At 35.0% G+C, this 24,782-nt stretch overlaps 1 protein-coding gene across 1 annotated transcript in view; it reads right to left on the bottom strand.

Moving 5' to 3' along the window:
- Positions 1-24,782, bottom strand: part of SYNE2 (spectrin repeat containing nuclear envelope protein 2) — a 325,154-nt gene that overhangs the window by 164,397 nt on the left and 135,975 nt on the right. Inside the window, exons 45-50 of the mRNA XM_004370941.1 lie at positions 9,870-10,025; positions 8,741-9,006; positions 5,660-7,763; positions 3,643-3,965; positions 1,322-1,466; positions 229-447 (exon numbers count right to left, since the gene is read on the bottom strand). Of these exons, the coding sequence (XP_004370998.1) occupies positions 229-447; positions 1,322-1,466; positions 3,643-3,965; positions 5,660-7,763; positions 8,741-9,006; positions 9,870-10,025 (3,213 nt within the window). The remainder of the gene's footprint in view (positions 1-228; positions 448-1,321; positions 1,467-3,642; positions 3,966-5,659; positions 7,764-8,740; positions 9,007-9,869; positions 10,026-24,782) is intronic.

Genomic DNA, 24,782 nt, shown 5'->3' with positions numbered 1-24,782 from the left:
GTCATTTATTTATAAGAATATCTCGTACAAAAATGCTACAATTATGAAAGGCTTTGAATCATTTCTTGGAGATTATTTTAATAGGATCTGACTTCTATAAACATTTATGTGTGATATATATGTGATATAAACAAACAGTACAGGCTGGATACTCATTTTATATAAAAACAAAATAAAGAGCATTTGTTTGGAAACTGTAAGATTTACTACTGAATACGAAGCACTCACTTCCTCACTGACAAATTTCCATTCCTGCTTTAGCTCTTCACACCACATCTCCCATTCTTTAGCCATTTCCAGCAAACGCAACCATTTCTCCCACAAGGTAGACACAGTTCTGAGCAAACACATGCCATCATTTTCTGTGCACATGGGTCTCAAGTGACTGAGGACCTGCCGTAGTTCCATTAACTCTTCTTTAGTTGATAGAAGATTTGATACCAAAGCCTTAAGAAAGACAATAAAAGGAACAGGAGTGGCATAAAGTCTAGTCTATTAATTTTTCTGAAACAGATAAATGATTTTTAAATCTTGAAAAAGTCATGATTTTAAATCTTCTACAGTATTACGTGATGCATTTTTTAAAAGTTCTTTTGGAAGTATATCTGTCAGTCTGAACCAGATGACAATTATCTGTGTATTATTGAACTGCCCGTGAATTTGGGACTGTGAGGAAAGTAACGACCCATAAACCATTTTTTTTCCTAGTAAGAATTTATTTTCAAAGGTGAATACCCTAAAACACATTTTGTTATTTTAAGTCTCATATTTTATCAAACTTTATTAGCCACCAAAGCAGTATTTGTTTTTTTTGTTGTTGTTGTTGGGTTTTTTTTTTTGGGGGGGGGGGTGTGGGGTAAGGGGAGGGAGGAGATCTTAAGCAGGCTGATTTAGAATGTCCTTACTCCTAATACCACAGATTCAGACAGATGAAAACATGCAAAAACTGAAATTACTTAATAACAGACTATAAGGAGTATGCAGAATGTAGAGCGCAAGACAGTTGTAGTAAAGTCTCAGTGGACAACAAGGTTCTGTCACTGATTCATCAGTATCCAACAATATAAGACGAAATGTAAAGCTTTAAAATGAGCGATCAGTAAAGACAAGGTATGCTGGTTTGGAAGAGGATTGTCTTGTGAAAAATCTCTCAGAATCATTGCTTCATTTTATTCTTGGCTTTTGGTTTGAGGAATTTTCTTAAGTGTAGAAGTTAGCTTAAAGATTCCTTTGGGTCATAACAGAGCCACATTCTCTGCTGCCTTCACCCACATATTCTATTTTTTGCACAGACCTACAGGAAACTTGTGAATACTATTACCTTGCTGTGTTCCAAGTGCTCTAAGGCTTCTTTGTAAGACAGTGGCAACTGGGACATGGACTGCCCAAGAACTTTCTCCATTTTGCTGAAGTTAGTGCAAATTTTCTCTTTAGTTTTTCTATAGCATTTGTAATTCTCAAGACACCTAATGAGGCACAGTTAGAAAAAAATGATATTAAATTATACTTAGTGTGATAAATTCTGAACTTTCCAGAATGAATTCAGCACTTAATAAAAAAGGAATATGATGATTCTATATTTTGCTATTCAGTGCATTTCAACAAATTTTTATTCACTACGTCCCCACAAAAGGGACCTGCATAAGGCTATAAATGCAAACTTTAACAAACAAATAAGACTGTCCTTAATATACCTAAGTCGGAGAAGATTTTTAAAAAGGAGTTATTTTAGTAAAGTGAAAATTGTATCCTTGAACACTGCTAAGAAAAAAACAAAAACCAAACCCACTGCCGTTGAGTCAATTCCAACTCATAGTGACCCTAAAGGACAGAGTAGAACTGCACACACAGGGTTTCCAGGGAGCAGCTGGTGGATTTGAACTGCCGACCTTTTGGTTAGCAGCCAAGCTCTTAACCACTACACCACCAGAGCTCCTTTTTCCTCATTAGAGTACTAATTAAAATAGCAAAAATAGACAGCATTTATGTCTAACAAGTACAGTTTTAAGTAAATAACCACAATCCATTTTAGAAAATATTTTATAGCAATTAGAATTTCTTTAATGAAGTGTTTGTTACAAAAAGGAAAAGAGCTCATGCTATAAAGTTAAAACAAAAAGTAAGACATTTTTAAACAAGAAAATGTTTGAAATATAAAAAAAATTATGTATAAAATTATATATACAAAATAGCCTAAATTTCCCCTGAAAACAATTTAAAATTACATAACAAATATATTTTTAAAAAAAAAACAAAAAACCTCTTAAAACATACTAACATACTGGCAAAGAATTAAGGAATATTCAAGGGCCCAAACTTATGTTAATGTGGAAATCAGAGAAATAAGCAGAGCTCTAGGGTCTGTTTTTCACCTTGGGGGCATTTGCCAAGTTTCAGTTTTGCTGACCACCTCCTGGACTGTAAGAAATAGAGGATAAACTCTGGAGCCCTCCCCAGGAGGGATGTCTAATAGAAGACCCCCTCCATAAAGATATCAGTCATACACATAGCCACAAAGGACCAGTCTCCAAAATATAACATAAATTCTTACAAATCAATAAGAAAAAACGCGGAACAAACCAATAAAAATTGGATAAAGGCTTGAAGAGTCAATTTATAGGAAAGGAAATATAAATGACCAATAAACATCCAAAACAGAGTTGAAACTCATCAGGAATAACAGAAATCCAAATTAAAACCACAAGACACTACTTCTCACCCATGAGACTAGCAAAAATTAAGTGTCACAATATCAAGTATTGGTGAGGATATGGGATATCTGGTACACTTACATACTGCTGGTTTCAGTGGAAATTGGTAAAATCATTTGGCATTAATATTATAAGGTGTGGATACCTTCTACCTGGTGACCACAGTCCTAGGCATATACCCAAGGGAAGCCTTTGCATTTAAAAATGTTCCTAGTAGCACTGTTTGTGAAAGCAGAAACTGGAAACAACCCAAACGTCCATCAGTAGTTAAGTGAATGAATTTCAGTACAGAAAAGAACAAGAATAAACCTAAGGATCATAATGATGAGTTTGAAAAAATCAAATCACGAAGAATATACACACTATGTGTTAGTTCAAAGGCATGAAAACTAATGTATTATTTCAGGGCACAAACACAGTAAAAATATAAAGAAAAGCATAGAAATAATAAAGACAAAATTTAGGATAATGGTTACTTCTGAGAGGAGAGGGAAAAGCATACAAGAGCATTCGAAGGTGATGGTGTTTCTCTTTGAACCTTTGGGTACGAAAATGTTTGTTTTATCATTGCTCTTTATACCAGTCGCTAGCTGCCACTGAGATGATTCCGACTCATGGTGACCCCATGTGTTCCAGAGTAAAACTATGCTCCAAAGGGTTTTCAATGGCTGTGATTTTGAAAGTACATTGCCAGGCCTTTCTTCCAATTACTCTTTACTCTTTATATTATACACATATTTTATAAATATTCTCTTGTATGAATAGAATAATATATAGAAAAAAATGAAAGAAATACAATAACATATTTCCCATTTTTCTTCAGTGGTTTTCCCCATATATTCCACATTCTCTCTAAAGAGAACATATTAATTATAAAGAAACACTTGTATTTTATTTTCTTAAAGGATTACCTTTAAAAAGAAGAACTTACCTTTCTATCTCAGCTTCCTCTACTTTGGCTGCCTCCCTCACAGCTGAATCCTTAGAAATTAATTCCTGTAAAGTATACTGAAGTTGTAGCTTGGCTTCAGGGCTGGATATAGCTCCCAATTTCTCACTGAAGTCCTGGATGTCTGCTATTGCTGATTCAAATTCCTCTTGTTTCCAACAAGGCATCTCTAGTGACTCTTCTGGATTATCAAGGTCTACTCTATGGGATGCAAGGATGGTTTCAAGGGCTGTGATGATCCCCAGTGCCCTGGTGACTGCTTCATTATAGCGTGTCATATTTTCATAAGCATCATTCAAGACATTCTGGTGAATAGGAAGGTAGACGCTGTGACAAAATTGTCAAACTTCTGGGATTTCTGTCACTTTTGAATTTTTGTGCTGCATTCACAATATGATTTGGTGTCTTATAAGAGTTTAGTATTCTCACACTTTTAATAATATTACACTAATACTTAAAAATAACTTTCTGCTTACATAAAGAAAAATCGTTCCCAGATTTGCTAAGAAATCTAAATTCAAAAATACATCTCATGAATCATGTCCAGTGATGTATGTCACTGCTCTAAAACTCTTGTAGACTATGAATTAAATAAAACAATCAAATACAATTTAATATACATACGGCCATAATAAATATTTATGAAAAAATGAACAGAAAACAAACCAGACCGCTTGTGTTTTTAAATGAATGGCTCTGCTACCAACTGTTGTTTTGACCACATCACTAAATTTCTCCAGACCTTAATCTTCTCATTGAAATACAAATAGTTGAGATAAATGTCTTTAAAGTTCCCTTCCAGTCCAGCTCTAACCATATTTTGGGGGGATTTATATACAGTATTTCTTGAAATGGTTAAAACCAAATAGAGAAATATTCCATTTAGTCAATATTTGCTAAGCACCTGTTTAAAGAACATATTCAGGTTCATAACACGATTTTACATTTCTATGGAATTTTACACCTGTGAAAATATTTTGATTACCTAGTAACTCTTTGAATTAAAGAGGGGAGTTAATTTTCCCATTCTATAAATTTAATGTGACAATTCTGAAAACACAGCGTAAGGCACTATGTTAAGCACAGTGTGAATTCTAATGTTGCCTAAGATATGGACCCTATTATCAGAGGGAAAAGAGGGGGCATGTTGGTGTTGCTCTACAACAGGGTCAGCAAACTTTTCCTATAAAGGTTCAAAGTCAATATTTTAGGCTTTGCAGCCCATCTGTCTCTGTCACAACTATGCAACTCTGCCATTGTAGTAGGAAACCAACCACACACAATACATAAACGAATGAGCATGGCGTGTTCCAATAAAACTTTATTTACAAATCAGGGACGGTGGGCAGGATTGGGCCGTGGGACTTAGTTTGATGACTCTTGTTCTAGAATCAGACGGATCTTAATTTGAATCCTAGTTCTGTTTCTGTTGCAAGACACTGAGAAAATTTTTTATCTTTCTGAACTTCAATTTCCTTATTTTAAAACAGGGCTGATAGCAGTACCCACCTCACAGAGTTGCTGTGAAAATTAAAGTGCTTAGCACAGTGCCTAGCACATTTTAAATTCTAAATAAATGTTAGTTATTATTTGTTGTCTTTCTTCTACATCATACTTCTGCCAGTATACCCTATCTCTAAAAAACAAAGCTTTGTTCTAAGCGCAACAGGGGCTCTGAGGGAAACAGAAGTAAAGCTGTCAGACTTGTATATTTCCAAATTATAAGGTACTATATTTAGACGTAGAATGAGTCAGAATTATTTTATTATGTGGACATAGTTATAAAATATGTTTTTAGGAGGTAACGGAAGAATGATTGAAATTAAATTACTATTCAAATTGGCTCACTGTGATTTTTTAAAATGGCTACTCTCGCTTAATTCATGTATTTTCCTGTAGAACTGGAAATTCCTTCAGAAGAGTGGCTATTAGAGTAAAATGTAGACTCGTAAATTAAAATCAGATGCATTGACTACCTAATTTAAAAAAAAAAACTTACCGTGCGCAAAACAATGCTTGAGTTAAGCTGCATTTGAAGATCTTCAAAGTCACGTAATTTTGTTTCCATATCACTAACTTTCGAAGAGTTTTCTTTTTCTCTCGGCTTACCAATGACAGTCACAGCTTTAATGCTAACAACTTCTGCCTGAATTTGTTCTTGAAACGCTTCACAATTATCCTTTTCATCTTGAATACATTTAATTTCCAAATTTATAAGTAAAGGCTGCTGCAACTGAGATTTTATCTGATTTAAAACATGCAAGGAATTTTCTAGCCTGTCCTGAAAATTCTTTTCATCCATTTCTTTCGGTTGCAATTCTACTACCAAGTTTTGGAGAACTTGGTGCAACTTACTATTCTCCTCTGCATACAGCTTTATTTGTAGTATTTCTTTCTGTTTAAATGATTCATCAAAAGCCCTATTTTCACTTAATTTCTTTATTATCTCATGATACAAGCACATAGCTTTCTCAATTTTCTGATTCAAAATTTGGGCACTGAGCAGACTACTTTCTGGTGAAGTACTAAAAGATTTTAGTACTGCTTCAGCCCTTTCTTTAATTTCTGAATCCATTGCCCTCATTTTACTTAGAGATGCTTGATATTTGCCATGTTCTGCTACAAATGAGTCCAACTGCTTAATTTTTTCTTCAAGTTCCTTTTGTTTTTCAAATACTTGGGTTTGTAATTGGTCAAGCTGTGAACAATCCCAGTTTAGTCCCATATAGTCAAACACTTCTTTGAGTTTTAATACTTGCAAGATACTAGATTGAATAACAGTGAGTCTATCTTTAAAATTACAGAACTCCTCTTCAACATCTTGATTTATTTCTTCATTTAGTAGCAGTTCATTGTACTGTATATTGTCAACCTCCTTCTGAAGCCCAGATGTTTTTTCATGAAATTCTCTGTAAAGATTTACCTTGTGTTTTACTTCATCACTTCTATTCTGAATAAATCTTTGAGTCCTGTTAGCTCTAGTCTTAAGATTTCTCAGCTGATCAGCCAGAAATAACCTTTCAAACACATTTAGATCCTTATAAAAGTCTGTTAGTTCCTGAAGATATGTTGAGATTACACTTTCAATTTCTTGCAATTCTTCCTGAGAGGTATTCAAAGTGACAAGCTGATGTTCTAGTTCAGCTTCTGTGGGGGTTGTTTCTATCTTAGGAATTATCAATGTTTCGTTCCCTTGAAGTGAAAGTTGAACCTTCTCCATTGCTGCAAAAAATTTGCTCCTTTCTTCCAGCTTAAATTCTAACTGCTGTGACCTCTGAGCAGATTCTAAAACTAGCATTTGGTATTGACTCTGTAAGTCCTGTAGGAGGTTATTTAAATCATTGGTTTCATGTGCTGGCAGGTGAGTAATATTACCTTTGACCTCTTTAGCCAAAGATTCCACCATCTGCTGCTTCTCCAGAACGCCATCGTGTGTTACCTTACACTTTCTAATCTGTGAAACAATGTCATCTGGGAGAAGGGAAATGGTGTGCATAAGTTCACCCAACAGATTATTGACCCATAAAATAGTCTCTTTCATCTTGTTCCTTATTTCACACTTCTTGATCTGATTTTCCACCTCTAAGTTTAATGGCGCCAATGCTTCCAGTTGCTTCTGCAAATTATTGACTACATCTTCCAAAGTCTTCTTTTCTTTATCCCCCCAAAGCCTCTTCATCTGAAGGTCAGCTCTTCCCTTTAAAACAGAAAATCTATGCTTGATAGTCTCGAGTTCGGTGGCCAAGGAAACCATGTTTTGGTTTCCTTCTTGTTGTTCTGGAGATCTCAGCCTTAACTGCAGACGCTGCTGCAGTTGCTGCAGAGAAATCTCAATGTCCTGGATCTTGCTCATAAGGAAGTTAAGTTCATCATACTCCACTAGCTGTTGAGAATACTTCTTCTGAACCAGTTGTTCCACTTGTTCCCAACCATGTTCAAGTTGCTTAATCTGGTTTTCCAACAACTTCTTATCCATGTCAGTCAGATGGTTTGATATAGTCTCCCACTTGATTTTCAGCTTGTTTAAAGAATCTTTTTCTTTTTCTATTGATGTCAGGAATTTTTTAATTTTATCAAGATACGTTGCAATGTCCGATGTTCCCCTAGAAAAAGAAAATAAATGGAGCTTGTTTAAATATTTATTATACATACACTAACATGTGGTTAGTTATCATTGAAAGATTCTGCTTTGAATTCATAGAAAAGATTAGATTGTCTAGAAGAGTACTCTGTCCTTAAAATAAAAATCAGAATCTTATTTACTGTGGCTTTCAATTAGTGTGACAATGCAGAAAACTCATTTGCAAAAGGAGTATCATAAAAATAAACAACCACAAGGAAGGAATGGAGATTTAAGGGAACAATGTATGTAAAAATATTCTGTAAAATATAAAGCACTTGTACAAAGGTTAGTCTAGAACTGAGAAAAATTACTGTAACATCCAATGTCTTTGTTATCAAGTCTCTGCAAAAATAATGATATAGATATTGACTAAAAAATTATAATCATCAGGCTAACCTTCTGAACATAAAATTGCTTCCTCAAGGGATATCAATGAAAGTAAATGCAGTAAACCCCATTTAGGCATCAGTATAAAATTAACAATAATGGGAAAATGTATATACATTAACATTATATTTACAACCATTAATCATCATTTTCAAAGCCAAAAGTAGTACATATATTTTAAAATAAATATTATACTACCTATACTTAATGTATGTATCAAACTATTTAAACCAATTATGTTAATACTAAACAACTGTATATATAGTGTTCTTCCCCTTTTCCCAATAGTGTATAATAAATTCTTGATGAAAAGAATATTGAACTCCATAGAACTTACACCCATTTTGCAGGTATTGATGGTTTGAATTGTTTAATAAATTAAAAAACATACCCAATAATATAATTTTTTTTGCATGAAACCAACAGAGCTTCCTTAAATGGCTTCCATATATAATGTAAAATCCTAACATCCTAACATTATGATACTCCAGTATAAACTCTGGGCCTGTTCAAGGTAGTGGAGTCTGTGCTTGAATAAAAAGAATGCAAGTCCTAAATTCTCATACGTACACTTTTAGGCTTTCCTTTTCTGTCAACAAGGCTTTCATTGAAGATTCAACTGCAGCAAGGTGTTCCTGAAAATCTTTAAGGACACAATATTGGCTTTCTTTATCTTTCTTCAAGGTAATGAGCGCTTGAAGTAGACTGTTCAAGTTGTGCACTGAATATCTTGTACTGTGGGGAACCAAGGCACCTGTTTCTGTCCGGTGGAGATGTTCAGTTTGTTCCAGTGGTTCAATGGCTGCTTTCTTTGCTTCCAACTGGGCATATAATTTCTAAAAATAAGTCAAGCAAATAATTAAATATGCATTCACTCATCTGCTCATGAATTCATTCATTTTCTTTCCCTTCCTCCTTCCTTCGGATAACACGTTCTACCCCAAGATGTTTTAAATATTTCATAATTTGCATACAGAGAAACTAAAGTCCTGACATTAAGTGGTTTTCCCACTGGAATCATGTTAAAAACTAGGCTAAAACTCATTATTGGTACAGCATTTAATAGCAATTAGATCATCTGATTGGGTTAAAAGGTTTTGCAATGGCTAAAGAAAATCTATCTTATTTTTATTATACACATAAATCACCCCCTTTCTGTTTTAGATACATGTTTACTGTTATCTAAACTTAGTTAAAATTGTAGGGCTCATTTTTAGTTTCATTTTTAAAACCATGGCTACGTACTGGATTTTTAGACTACTTTACATACCTATAAATAAATAAATAATAAACACAGCTATATAAACACAGCTGTAAAAACAAAGATGAAAGACCTTATAATGTTGATAATTAGGAAAAATAAAAGGAATTTATCAGAATCAAAAGAATACATATGACTAAGAAATGGAATGATGACAAGTCAGGATCTCCAAATTTTGTCATTGAATAAGTAAGTTTTTAGGAACTTCGTGGAAGAGAAAGAAGACTAATGTTAATTAAACTCTTCCACTTCTTAAATGGAAAGATTTATACAACTTACTGATTAGTACATAATTATATAGCTACCAAATTGATCATCAGGCAAAGGATAAATAAGACTTTTCACTCTGTGCAAGCAAGTTTTTGGTAATTAAAATATATTATATTGCACTGGATAAATGATGCAATCAGGTTGTTAGTGTTTTTTCTGTTTCCATACCTCTATCTCTTTTAATTGTTCATTTCTTAACATAATATCTAATTCTAAAGGTTGATTTTGCAGCTCATTGACTTTCTGCTCATCTTCAGTGTTTTTCATGCTTTCTTGAACATGGAGAGAAAGTTGTTTTGACAAAACCATTTCCACATCTGAAGTCTGAAAACATAAAAAGATTAATTGCTGAACAGTCTACCTTCCAAGTAAATAATTCTTATTTTTCTTGATGAAAACACTCTAGTTTCTTCTGTTTACTTACATTAAAAACTTAGATACTGAAAAAGCATAAGTTTCAAAGTTTATATTTAGTATTCATATTTACCATGATATGGAGGGCAGGGCAATAATAATAGGCATTCAATGTTACCTATTGGTAATCTGAAATAATAAATGGATAGATGGAGGAAACACCAAGGTTTCATGATATTAAGACTAAAATTGTACCAATCAGCAGTAAGAATTCCAACATGTGTAAGGCATAATGAGTTATATACGGAGTAATCCTATCTTTTCTGAGAGCTGTAGGAACCTGAAGCCCTCTATAGTATACACAGAGACAGGGCACCTACATTCGTTTATTTATTCTTTCAACAAATACTTGTTGAGCATTTATATAGACCAGGCACCATGTCAGTAATTTTAGATTTCTATTACTTTGTTCAAGTATTAGTTTCCATTTTTTGATTAATTTATAAATGAAAAAACATTGATTTTGCCATATACTTTCATGTCAGTAAATCTTTCGAGGTATCAAATCTATGAATAAAAGGTGTCATATCCCCAACAAGGTAGAAACTGTTGTCTTAAAAGTATTTCCTAGATAGCAATTTAGGCAATATTATGTTAGCAACAGGGGAAACTAAGGGATATATGGGAATTTTCTGTACCTTCTTTGAAATTTTCTGTAAATCTAAAACTATTCTAAAATTAAAAGTTAATTTAAATTAAAAAAAAAAAAATACTGCCTGGGGTGCCACCAATTCTAACTGGTAAGAAGATCCAGCTGTCCAGTTTTCCTGGTTTTGAAGTACTCATTTGGCACTCAGCACCAATCACTTCTTTAAAAAGTTTGCAAATGATTAAAATGGTCAGATTTTATATATTTTCTCCAGTCCAACAATTTATTCATGTGGACTAGGGCTAAAATCAACATGAAGAGCAGCAGCTCCAGGGAAAAATACAGGAAGGCTGTGAGAGGAAAAGAGAGCTGGCACCATACCACAAGCATCATCGGCCAGTAGATGCTTTTTGCCTAAGAGCCCCAGTTGTAGGAGGTAGATAACCATCTCCTTTCCAAGCCATGGTTATTGAGAAAATGAGCCTCTCTGAGTTCCCCACAAACCCTCTCATGAACAAGAGAGCCTGCACTGAAGGATCTACCTAGACTCTAACAAAGGCTATATTTACTATTAACTATTTACTCAGGGGATTAAGAGCTCTTGGTCTGTCTTACCTAGGAAAGCACTAGCAACATTTGCAATGGCTGCCTTTAGGGGTCAGAGAGAGTATTCTCAAAAATCTGAAACCACTCCAAAACTTCACTTGTTTACCGACCGCCAAAACCACGTTTTTCCTTTCGCAGAAAATCCAGTAGAATCCCTCAAACAAACATTTCAAGTTTAAAAGTTTAACATTCCCTTACTCATGCCAGAGAGGTTGGAACACTTAGACTCAAGGACCTGATTGGCTCATTGAAAGACTCTTTGACAACCAGTCATCCTTTGCTATATTTAACTTTGATTTTGAAAGCGTATTTATAACATTTTAATTTTCAATCATGAAATATTTTTAAACATACGTAAAAGAACAAAAAATAACAAATGCTCATCACCCACAACAAAGATTTAAGAGATACATTTTTAAAAAAAGCCCCACCCACATCCTTTTCACCTCTTCCTTCCCAGAACTAATCACTGTTCTGAAGTCAACATATTGTACAAGTTTCTATGTTTTTGCTACATATGTAGATATTCATATAGTATTCTTTTCTATGTTTTTATTTCTTACAAAAATTGGAATCATGTATCTATCATTTTATAACTTCCTTTTTTTCTACTCGGTAGCATGTTTTGCGATTTGTCCATGTTGACAAATGTAAATGTACTAGCCACCGACTCGACACAACAAAAACAACTAGGCACCCAACAACAACGGTCATTTTGGTTCTGTATACTGTTCCACTGTCTGGATGAAACATGACTCAGTTATTCATTCGACTACTGTGAACAATGACATTAGTCCCAATCTTTCCTATTGCAGATAATGCTGTCATAAACATCCTTGTATACGTCTTCTTGCACATATGTGTGAGTTTCTTTAGGATAGTTGCCTAGAATCAAAATTACTGGTCACAGAATATGTTGCTTATGATTCTCAATACATAAAATTATGGTTTATGTTCCCAGCAACATAGTAGAAGAGTTTGTATTTTCCCTAATCCTCTCTGATACTTGATGCTAATAGACTTTAATTCCTGCCAATATAATGAATGTGAAATGTTTACCATTGTTGTTTTACAAGTAAGCTTGAGATTTTCTTTGTATGCTTATTGGCCATATGAGTCTCTTTTCTGTGAATTGTTTTTGTATATCCATTGTCTATTGGGTTGTTTGTGGTTTCTAGCATTCTTTTCCTACTCTGGATACTAATATTCTAACAGTTATATCACTGCAAGTATCTTCCAGTAGATGTCTTTAAACTTTGTATGTTTTTGTTGTTAGGTGCTATCAAGTCAATTATGACACATAGCAACCCTATGTACAACAGAACAAAACACTGCCCAGTCCTATGTCATTCTCACAATCACTGATATGCTTGAGCCCATGGTGTCTTTTGCTGAACAAGAGTTTAACGTTTTAATGTGGTCAAATCTATCAATATTTTCCTGTTTTCGCTTTTGCTTTTAGCACCTGATTAAAAAAGCCTTCTATACCCTGACAATACAAAAATATTATTTAATATTTTCTTGCAAAGATTTTAGAATTTTCTCTTCATATTTAGGTTCTTCTGTAGTTTATTTTTGTGTGTAGTTTTAGATAGGTAAATTCAGTCTTTGCAAATGCTAAGTATTATGTCTCACTCTTGAATGCTAGTTTAGCTGAATATCAAAGTCTAGATTGACAGTTATTTTCCCCCAGCTCTCTGAAGATGCTTTTGTACTGTCTTTTGGTTTTTAGTGTTCAGAAATCTGATCTTAACACAACTGTTCTATTAGTCCTTTCTCTCTGGTTGTCTTTGAGATTCTTCCTTTTGGCTTCGGCGTGTTACTATTTAACCACAATGTATTTAGCTAAAAATTTATTTTTATCTACCCTGCTCTAGGCTCCCTGTACTTCTTGAAACTGAGGATTCCTATTTTTCCACAACTGTGGAAAATTCCCAGACTTTCCTCTACTGTCTCTATCCTTCTAGAACTACTATGAGAACTGTGTTAAACAATCTCAGTTTAGTCCCTAGATCTCTTAAAATCTCTTTCCTATTTTCCATCTCTTTATAGCTCTGTGTTGCATTGTGGGTAATTTTCCCAGTCATATTTTCTAGACAAATTCTCTTTTCAAGCTATGTCAAATCTGCTGCTTAAAATGGCCATGGAAATTTTAATTTAAATGACTTTTTATTTATTAAAGTTCCATATGGCTCATTTTTTAATCTGCCCTTTTTCTCAAAGTATTATATATTTTCCTTATGGTTTTAATTCTTTCCCTTATAAAATTAGTCATTTTAAACGTATTACTGTATGGGGCAGTTCTACTCTGTCCTATAGGGTTGCTATAAGTTGGAATCAACTCGATGGCAATGGGTTTGCTTTTTGTTTTCCTATTGTATGATTTCTTTCAGGCTGCTGCATTATTTCAATTTCTTAATCCCTCTTAATTTGTTAATTCCTCTCACTGTAATAAGGATTCTTCCTCACAGTGGAGTGTTATTTTGAGATTTTTATGATTTGGGGGGGCATTATTCTCTTTAAGAAGCCCTGGTGCCACAGTGGTTAAGAGCTTGATGGCTAACCAAAAGTCAGCAGTTCAAATCCACCAGCCGCTCCTTGGAAACCGTAGGGGCAGTTCTATGCTGTCCTAGAGGGTCGCTATGAGTCGGAATCGACTCGACAGCAACAGGTTTGTGTTTTTTTTAATTCTCTTAAAAAAAAATCTATGATTAAAATAAACTTAAGATAAAGTGTAATTTTTAAACAGTATAGTAAATGCAGACATTGAGCCTCTGTGTATAAATGGAATTTCAAAGTTACCAATAAATTTAAAAAAGGAAAAGCACTATTCTCTCAAAAATCTGGCTGGGTTACACTGTCAAATATGTTTATTTTTTAAAATGTTACTTTTTTTCAACAACATATCTTTCCTTAGATTTTTGCTTGTTTGGCAAAGAATAAGAGGTGGGAGTAAGAATATCATCAATTCTCCTTAAGGGCAAGACAATGACTTATGCATCTTTATGACCCTTAATTCACAAAGTAAATAGCTTTAAATAACTGAACATTTTCTGTGGCTTACCAAACCTATCACAGCCAAAAGAAACAAGTCAATAACAGCTTCCCTATCCCTTCTCACACTAAGGGGACAATAGCCCCACGGCTATGGTAACTTTGTGAAAGCAAGAAGCCTAAATCTATCACTTGTAACTTCCAACAGTGGGACAGCGTATCATACAAGCTCTAATACATTTCCTTCTCTTCCAACATGAAGCGGTGAAAAACAACTGTAAGCATTTAAGCATATTTCACCACTAGAAACTAAACTGAAAGGCAGATCATCATAGCCTCAGAGGCTGCCTATTTCTTTTAGCATAATGACTGAAATGTTAACATGACCTGTAAGGCCACTTGTGACTCAATCACCCATGCCTACACATCAGGCTTCATCTATGTCACTCTTATCTCTTCTCTAACCTACACTACGGCCAGAGTGGCCCTATTTCAGTATCTAGAACTCCCCATGACCTCACCCACCACAAGAGGAAATTCTATTTCCATTGTCAACGATGCCCCGCCCATGCGCAGCCCTGAGTGCAGTTAGCTTCCAGTCTCAGTTCAAACGTTGCTTCCTTAGAAAAGCTCTCTCTCTGTCTTTACAGTCCAGTCAGATTCCTTGCTATAGGCTATCATGGAACTGTGGTCCTCCCTTTAGTTCCCATAATTAGACTCTCATTACTGTAATTAGTTGATTAATGCCTGACTTTCCCTCTGGACTAGACGCTCTATGAGAACAAAGACCGTGTCTACCTTGGCTCACCACTGAATCCTCATTGCCTCTCACAGAGTATAAGCTTAATACACTTTACTGAATGGTTGAATAATGAATTCATATCACAGAAAAAATAATAAGATTTTATTTAGTCTTCTATTCTCAAGATTAATAAATTGTGGGTTTTGAAGTGGAGTGGGAAATGGTCAACTCAATAGAAGGTCTTAGGAGCAAATCTGAAACAATGGAAGCCAGAATCAGCAAGACTGAAGACAAATCCACGGGCACCGATTTCTTTGAGGAATAATCAGAAAAAAGAATGAAGAAAACACCTAAGAATTATGAGGAACACTATCAAGCGCAAAAATTTGCCCATGATTGGAGTTTCAGAACAGGAGGAGAAAATGGAAAACACAGAGAATATTGTTGAAGATTTGCTAGCAGAAAACTTCTCAAATATCATGAAACATGAAAAGCAGACCATCCAAGAAGCTCAACGAACCCTATATAAGATAGACCCCAAAAGAAAGTTACCAAGACATACCACAATCACACTTGCCAAAACCAAAGACAAAGAAAGAATCCAGAGAGCACCTTGAGAAAGGGGAAACAGTAAGACTGAGCTCTGATTACTTGGAAGAAACCATGCAGGCAAGAAGGCAATGAAATAACATATATAAAACCTTAAAAGAAAAAAACTGCCAACCAAGAATAATATATCCTGCAAAACTCTCTCTTAAAGACAATGGAGAAATTAGGACATTTCTAGATAAACAGAAATTAACGGAATTCATAAAAAATCAAACAAAACTTACAAGTAATATTAAACAGAGTCCTTCAGTTAGAGAATCAACAACATCACACAACAACTGGAGTCTAGGACACAGGAATGCATCGGCCAGATACCAACCTAGGTAAAGAACCCTCAGTAATAAAACAAAGCTCAAAGACTTAAAACAGGGAATTAGAGACATCATCTATAAATGATGACAATGTCAAACAATAAAGGAGAATACACAGTGTAGGCACAGAACTTTCAAATGGAGAGGAAGCCAAGGTGATAGTATGTAATAAAAGACTGGTTCAAATTAGAAAGACAAGGGTGAATTTCAAGATAACCACAAAATTAACAAACCTACTAATCAAAATAAAAAAAGAAGAAAAACAAAGACTCAGTAAACACAAAATCTACAATATCGAAAGAAAAGAAAATCCACAAAAAGGAACTCAGCATGGGAACGTAAGAGGAGCAAAGTAAACATCAAAATAACACACACAAGAATATGAAAGCAATAAACTCATACCTATCAATTACACTGAACGTAAATGGCTTCAATGCACCAGTAAAGAGACAGACAGTGGCAAATACATAAAAAAACACGACCCATCAAAAAGCTGTCTACGACTGCTATTCATCCAGTTCCCAAAAGTCTTAAACCTTGGGGTTATCCTTGACTCTTCTGTCTCCTTATCTCACATCTTCAATTAATTCCCACATCTTGTTTGTTCTAGTTTCTAGATGTTTCTTGAAGTGATTCACTTTCCTCCATCCCTATGGTCCCTATCATTGTTGAACTGTGATAATCTTCCCAGGCCTTTGTTATCTCTCTTCTCTATATTTCTGTAGCACCTTCCTAACTGGTGTCTTTATATCTGGCCTTTTTTCCGTCTAATACAACTTTTACCCTCTAGCTAGAATGATTTTTCAAAAACTTTATCATATCACTCCTCTGTTTAAAACTTTTCAGTGTCTTCTCATCATTCTTATTATGAACTCAAAATCTTTTTATGATTTGAAGGCTGTTTAACATATTGCTGTGCCAACATGTTTTATCCCTTGAGAATTCTCTCACTTCAGTCTTTGCTGCTAGATTTTAAGCATCATGGGGCAGAGGGCAGGAACTGTCTTAATCATTGTTGTATCACAGATACTTGCAGTTTCTGGTATCATATTAATATTTTAAAACTACCCATCAAAGAAAACTAAGTTGGAAAGTGAAGTAAATATTAGAGCTAGGATCTGAAGACAGTTCTGATCGTTGTAAACCATAATCTTTTCCCATAACATTACAACTTCTATGAAAGTAAGGCTTTAGCTGTACAGGAGTTCAATAAAGATGAATATTTGTTAAGGATAAGATTTTTTTTTAAATGTAACACTTGCATAATTGGAAAGAGTGCTATACACAGTATACAAAGATTCCATTTATGGCTCATTAAAAATCATCTAGTACCGTATCACTCCAGGGAAGCATAGAGGAGCCAATGAAGTTTATCAGTTGGGGAAAGAGAAGCCATTATAGGTATTTCAAACAAAAAGTAAATTAATACTAAAAAAAGAAAAACATTGCTGCTGAGTCAATTCCAAGTCATGGTGACGACATGTGTTACAGAATAGAACTGCTCCATAGAGTTTTCTTGGCTGTAATCTTTACTGAAGTGGATCTCCAGGCCTTTCTTCCATAGTGAGGCTGAATGGGTTCAAACTGCCAAACTTTAGTAGTTGAGCACAAACTGTTTCCACCACCCAGGGCCCTGAGTGATTTACTATGGGAGATTAACATCTTACAAAGCCATTGGAGGGGCCGGAAAAGTGAAAGTTAGAAAGAGCCTCCACTAGCATGGAGGATAAAAAGGTGTGCAGAATTGCTGGAAACCACCACTAATGCTTGTAGCCCCAAAATGGGTGATGAATAGGAAAAAGCCCAGAATCATTTGTTAAACCCTTACTATTGCCTCCCGCTGAAGCCCACATCCCTGTTCCCCTCTGCCACGGATATAATAATAGCTTCTGTTTGTCTTCTGCTTTCCGAAATCATGTGTCTGTCATTTGTGGACTATAACTAATTCTGAGGGATTGCTTCTGCCTTTTCACTCCAGGAGAAATAATTTACTGAAAATAAAACATCGTACTTACCACAAAGAAAAGAAACTCTATCTGTAAGAGACACAACTTAGACAGAAAGACATAAATATATTAAAAATCAAAGGATGGAAAAAAATATATCAAGAAACCAGTAACCAAAAAAGGGCAGGAGTGATAATACTATTCTCAGATAAAGGAGGTTTAAAGGTAAAATCAACCATAAAAGACAAGGAAGGACATTATATAATAATTAAAGGGACAAGCCACCAAGAAGACATAACCTTAATAATATCTACAAATCCAATGGCAGGGCTCTAAAATACATAAAACAAACTGTAACAGCACTGAAAAGAGAAATAGTTCCACAATAATAGTAGGAGACTTCAACACACCACTCTCGGTAAAGGACAGAACATCTAGAAAGAAACTCAACAAAGATACAGAAGCTCTAAAGGCCAAAATCAACCAACATGACCTTATAGACATATACAGAACACTCTGCCCAACAGCGGCAAAGTAGACATTCATTTCCAACGTACATGGAACATTCTCCAGAACAGACCACATTTTAGGCCACAAAGCAACCCTCAATAAAATCCAGAACATTGAAATAATATAAAGCATTCTCTCTGATCACAATGTCACAAAAGCAGAAATCAATAACAGGAAGATTAAGGGAAAAAACTGATTACATGGAAACTGCGTAACATCTTGCTTAAAAACAACTGGGTAACAGAAGAAATCAAAGAGGGAATTAAAAAAATTCTTAGAATCAAATGATAATGAAAACACATCATACCAAAATCTTTGGGACACAGCAAAGGCAGTGCTTAGAGATCAATTTATAGCAATAAACACCTATATCAAAAAGGAAGAACAGGCTGAAGTCAAACTGTTAGCCCTACAACTTGAACAAATAGAAAAAAGCAACAGAAGCCAACAAGCACCAGAAGAAAGGAAATAATAAAGATTAGAGCAGAAATAAATGAAGTAGAGAACAGAAAAACAACAGAAAGAATCAATAAGACCAAAAGTAACTGAAACAAAAAGGATCATAACAGAATACTATGGAACATTGTGCTCCAACGAATTTGAGACCCTAGAGGAAATGGAGAAATTTCTAGAAACACACTACCTACCTAAACTAACACAAGCTAAGAAAGAAAATCTGAACAGATGCGTAAAAAGAGAAGAGATTGAAGAGGTTAGAAAAAAAATCTCCCAACAAAAAAAAAAAGCCCTGGCCCAGACAGCTTCAGTGGAGAATTCTACCAAACATTCAGGTAAGAGCCCACACCAATAATACTCAAACTACTTCAGAGCATAGAAAAGGAAGGAATGCTCCCTAATTCATTCTATGAAGGCAGCATACCCCTGATACCAAAGCCAGAAAAAGAAACCACAAAAAAGAAAATTACAGATCAATATCTCTCATGAATATGGATGCAAAAATTCTCAGCAAAATTCTAGCCAAAAGAATTCAATATCATATCAAAAAAATAATACATCACGACTGAATGGAATTCATACCAGGTACACAAGGATGGCTCAACATTAGAATATCAATCAACATGATCCACCACATAAATACAGCAAAAGAAAAGAATCACGTGATCATCTCAATCAACACAGAAAAGGCATTTTATAGAGTCCCAACACTGATTTCAAATAAAAACTTTCAATAAAATAGGAGTAGAAGGGAAATTGTTCAACATAATGAAGCACATCTATAACAAACCAACAGCCAACATCATTCTCAATGGAGAGAGGCTGAAAGCATTCCCCCCTGAGAACGGGAACAAGACAAGGATGCCCTTTATTACCACTCCTATTTATCGCTGTGCTGCAAGTCCTAGCTAGAGCAGTAAGGCAACAAAAAGAAATAAAGGGCATCCAAATTGGAAAATAAGAAGTAAAACTATCCCTATTCACAAATGATACGATCCCATATGTAGAGAAACCCAAAGAATCCACGAGAACACTTCTGGAACTAATAGCAAGATTCAGCGGAGTAGCAGGATGCAAGATCAACATGCAAGAATCAGTTGGATTCCTATACACTAACAAGAACTTCAAAAAGGAAATCAGAAAAACAATAGTATTTATAATAGCCCCCAAAAGATAAAATATTTAGGAATAAATCTAACCAGGGACATAAAAGGCCTATACAAATAAAACTACAAAACACTACTGCAAGAAACCAAAAGAGACCTACACAAAGGAAAAACATACCATGCTCATGCATAGCAAGACTCAACATTGTGAAAATGTCAATTCTACCCAAAGCAATCTACAGATATAACGCAGTCCTGATCCAAATACTAACAGCATTCTTTAACAAGATCGAAAAGCTAATAACCAATTTTACATTGAAAGGAAAGTGGCCCGGGATAAGCAAAGCATTATTGAAGAAAAAGAACAAAGTAGGAGCCTCACACTACCTGACCTTAGAACCTGCTCAATAACCCCAGGAGTCAAAAAAGCCTAGTACTAGTACAATGACAGACACATAGACCAATGGAACAGAATTGAGAACCCAGACGTAAATCCATCCACCATCCACCTATGGTCAGCTGATCTTTGACAAAGGACCAAAGTCCATTAAATGGGGAAAAGACAGTCTTTTTAATAAATGATGCTGGCAAAACTGGATGTCCATCTGTAAAAAAATGAAACAGGACCCATACCTCACACCATACAAAAAAAAAATTTTTTTTAACTATATAAAAATGGATCAAAGACCTAAATATAAAAACTAAAACGATAAAAATCATGGAAGAAAAAATAAGGACAACGCTGAGGGCCTAATACATGGCATAAATTCAATACAAACCATAACTAACAATGTACTAACACCAGAAGATAAACTAGATAAATGGGAGCTCCTAAAAATTAAACACTTATGGTCATCAAAAGACTTCACCAAAAGAGTAAAAAGAGAATCTACAGACTGGGAAAATTTTTTTGGCTATGACATATTCAACAAGGGTTTAATCTCTAAAATCTATAGAATACTTCAACACCTCAACAACAAAAAGACAAATAATCCAATTAAAAAATTGGTAAAGGAGAAGGCAGAACGGGACAAGGAAGCTGGTGATAGGGAACCCAAGGTTGAGTAAGGATAGTGTTGATGTGTTGTGGGGTTGTTAACCATTGTCATAGGGCAACATGTGTATAACTGTTAAATGAGAAACTATTTTGTTCTGTAAGCCTTCATCTTAAGTGAGAACAGCAGCACAACTGGAAGAGCGTAGTCAATGTCACTGAACTGTTAATGTAGAAATTTTTGAAATGGTGTATCTTTGGCTATGTGTATTTTCACCAAAAAAAAAAAAAAAGGGGGGGGAAGTTAGAGGGTTGACATGTTGTGGGGTTGTTAACCAATGTCATAGGACAATATGTGTACTACTGTTTCATGAGAAACCATTTGTTCTGTAAGCCTTCACCTGAAGTACAATAAAAATTAAGTAATTAAAAAAAAAATTGGCAAAGGATATGAACAGACACTTCACCAAAGAAGACATTCAGGCGGCTAACAGACACATGAGGAAATGCTCGTGATCATTAGCCATTAGAGAAATGCAAACCTAAACTAAAATGAGATACCATCTCACCTTGACTTTATTGGCACAAATTTTAAAAAAAAGAAAGAAAATAACAAATATTGGCGAGGTTGTGGGGGGATTGGAACTCTTATGCACTACTGGTGGGAATGTAAAATGGTACAATCACTATGGAAAATGATATGGCACCTCCTTAAAAACCTAGAAATAGAATATCATATGATCTAGCAATCTCACTCCTAGGAATATATCCTAGAGAAATAAGAGTGGTCACATGCATAGACATATGCACATCCATGTTCACTGCAGCATTATTCACAATAGTAAAAAGATGGAAACAACCTAAGAGCCCATTAACAGATGAATGCATAAACAAATTATGGTATATACACATGATGGAATACTACACGATGATAAACAACGAAGAATCCGTGAAACATCTCACAACATGGATGAATCTGGAAGGTATTACACTGAGTGAAATAAGTCAATCACAAAAGGGCAAATACTGTATGAGACCACTATTACAAAAACCCAAGAAAAGGCTTACATACAGAAACAACAATCTTTGATGGTTACAAGGGAGGGGAATGGTGGGGAGGAGAAATCACTAACCAGATAACAGACAAGTGTTAACACTTGTGAAAGGAAAGACAACACACGGTAGAGGGGAAGTCAGCACAACTTGACCAAGGCAAAACCATAGAAGCTTCCTAGACACATCCAAACACTGTGAGGGACCGAGTTACAGGGGCTGAGGACTGGGGACCATGTTCTTGGGGGACCATCTAGCTCAAATGACATAACATAGTTTATAAAGAAAATGTTCTACATCCTACTTTGGTGAGCAGCGTCTGGGGTCTTAAAAGCTTGTGAGCTGCTATCTAAGCTACATCTACTGGTCGCACCCTACCTGGAGCAAGCGAGAATGAAGAAAACCATAGACACACAGGGAAAGATTAGTCCAAAGGACTAATGAACCACAACTACCACAGCCTCCACCAGACTGAGTCCAGCACAACCACTGACTGCTCTGACAGGGATCACAACAGAGAGTCCCAGACAGAGTGGGAGAAAAATGTAGAACAAAATTCAAATTCACAGAAAAAGACCAGACTTACTGGTCTGACAGAGACTGAAGGAACCCAAAGACTATGGCCCTGGACACCCTGCTAAGAAATGAAACCACTCCCGAAGTCCACCTTTCAGCCAAAGATTAGATAGGCCTACAAAACAAACAGTAACACACATGAGGAACGTGCTTCTTATTTCAATCGAGTATATGAGACCAAATGGGCAAGAGCTGTCCAAAAACAAAGGCGAGAAGGCAGGAAGGGACAGTAGACCTGGACGAATGGACACAGGGAATCCAGGGTGTAAAGAGAAAGGGGGAGAGTGCTGACATATTGCAGGCCAGTGTCAGAAAACAATTAATGTATACATTTTTGAATAAGGAAAAAAAATTTTTTTTTAACTGAGTTACCAAGATAAACAATGTCAGAAAGAGTCATAATTTAACGCAATATCTAAAATTCCTCCTCCATTAAGTGCTTTTCCTTCTTGTTTTAATACTGACTTCTGGTCGCTCACCCACAGCTGGAAGACTTCCACACTTTACCTAGATGTCTGATCACCTACCTTCAGGATTTATTTATGGTTGCCTTCTTAATCATCAAAATTATAAATGCTCAAAAAATTCTGAAAAGAACAATAGATGATTCAGATATACTGACTAACAATTATACCCAATGACAAGGAAATGAAAGAAGTAATTAGAGACAAAAGGCTTTTTTTAAAAGCAATTATATCATAGAGGTTGACATTTGGGAAGGATGGGGCAAGAAAGATCATTCAATACTAGTTAAGCTGTAATGCTGCTTTATAATTTTTTTAGAAGAATAATAAATTAGGAATGTATTATCTTCCGTTTTTCCTCTTTATCATTTCTGTTTATGGACAACTAAAATCTTAAGAGATCAGGCAGTCTACCTTTTACCACTGTCCAATTTTTTACTTCATTTAATCTATGTAGGAAGGGGGAGATGGAAAACAGTTCTGCCTGCTTATGCTTAATAACTCAGAAATTCACATCTACAAAAATATCAAGTTTGACTTTACATCATAAGCACCAATACCATTCAGACTGCATTTTGCCTTCTTTGTCTCGAGGTCTGCCTTTATGTTTCTAATATGATAAGAAAAGGTCAGCCAAAGGTTCAGATATAAAATCTCCTTTAAATTTCATCTGAAGTTAAATTCTTGACAATAGATTCAAATAGATACATGCTATAACGGCAATTTTTGAAAAGAGCAATCACCTTTTTAACAAAACTCTAAGGTGAAATAAAATTCATTTTAAAGTTAAAAAAAAACTATTTTAAATAATTTGATAGATTCCAAGAAGGCATGTGAAGTGAGTATTAATTAGATATTTAACTAGCATTAGATTTTAAGCCGTTGCAACTGTATCCTTACATTCCAGCAGAATAAAAACAAGTCCCTATAAATGTTTGTTAATAAATTAAGTGCTTATTTTCATTACAACAATAGCTTTAATTAGACGTATAATTCAGTAAATTGTGCTTTTGTGTGCTCTGTGTATTCATTATACTGAGACTCCTGCTTAAGTAATTTACACTGGGTTGGGGCATTCTTCACATTATGCTTGTATTATAGTTATCTCGGCAGGTCCCTAGGTAGCACAAATGGTTTGCACTCATCTACTAACCTAAAGGTTGGTAGTTCAAACCCACCCAGCAGTACCACGGAAGAAAGCCAAAGGCCTGGTGATCTGTTTCTGTGAAGATTACAACCAAGAGAACCCTATGGAGCAGTTCTACCCTGCAACACATGGGGTTGTTGTGAATCAGAATCAACTTGACAGCAACAGGTTTGGTTTGGTTTATGTATATATTTTATCTTTTACTGATTATTGTTCAACTGTAAAACTGCTCTGTACTTTACACAGTTTAATGTTGTATAGAGTAAACTAAACCCAGCTAATATTTACAGTCAAGAAAATAAGAAGCTCCGATTCAGAAAAATATTCACGTTACAAAAGAGTTGAAAAATACAATGTTGCTAAAGAATTAAAACTTATTTTCTGTAATCCAGACTGGTGAATATTTAACAACTTAAGTCCTTCCATCTTCTTTGAAAGAAATAATTTTAATGAATTATTATAAATCATCAATGACTCATTCAAGATTGAGTAAAATTTTAATCAGTTAAAAAAATTCTTACTATTGGATTATATAGTTTTCAATATACGCTACTGAATTTTGGG

Source organism: Trichechus manatus, unplaced genomic scaffold (assembly GCF_000243295.1).
Source record: "Trichechus manatus latirostris isolate Lorelei unplaced genomic scaffold, TriManLat1.0 scaffold00010, whole genome shotgun sequence".
Taxonomy (NCBI): domain Eukaryota; kingdom Metazoa; phylum Chordata; class Mammalia; order Sirenia; family Trichechidae; genus Trichechus; species Trichechus manatus.
The sequence above is the reverse complement of the archived record's forward strand: the minus strand, read 5'-3'. Positions and strand labels throughout refer to the sequence as shown.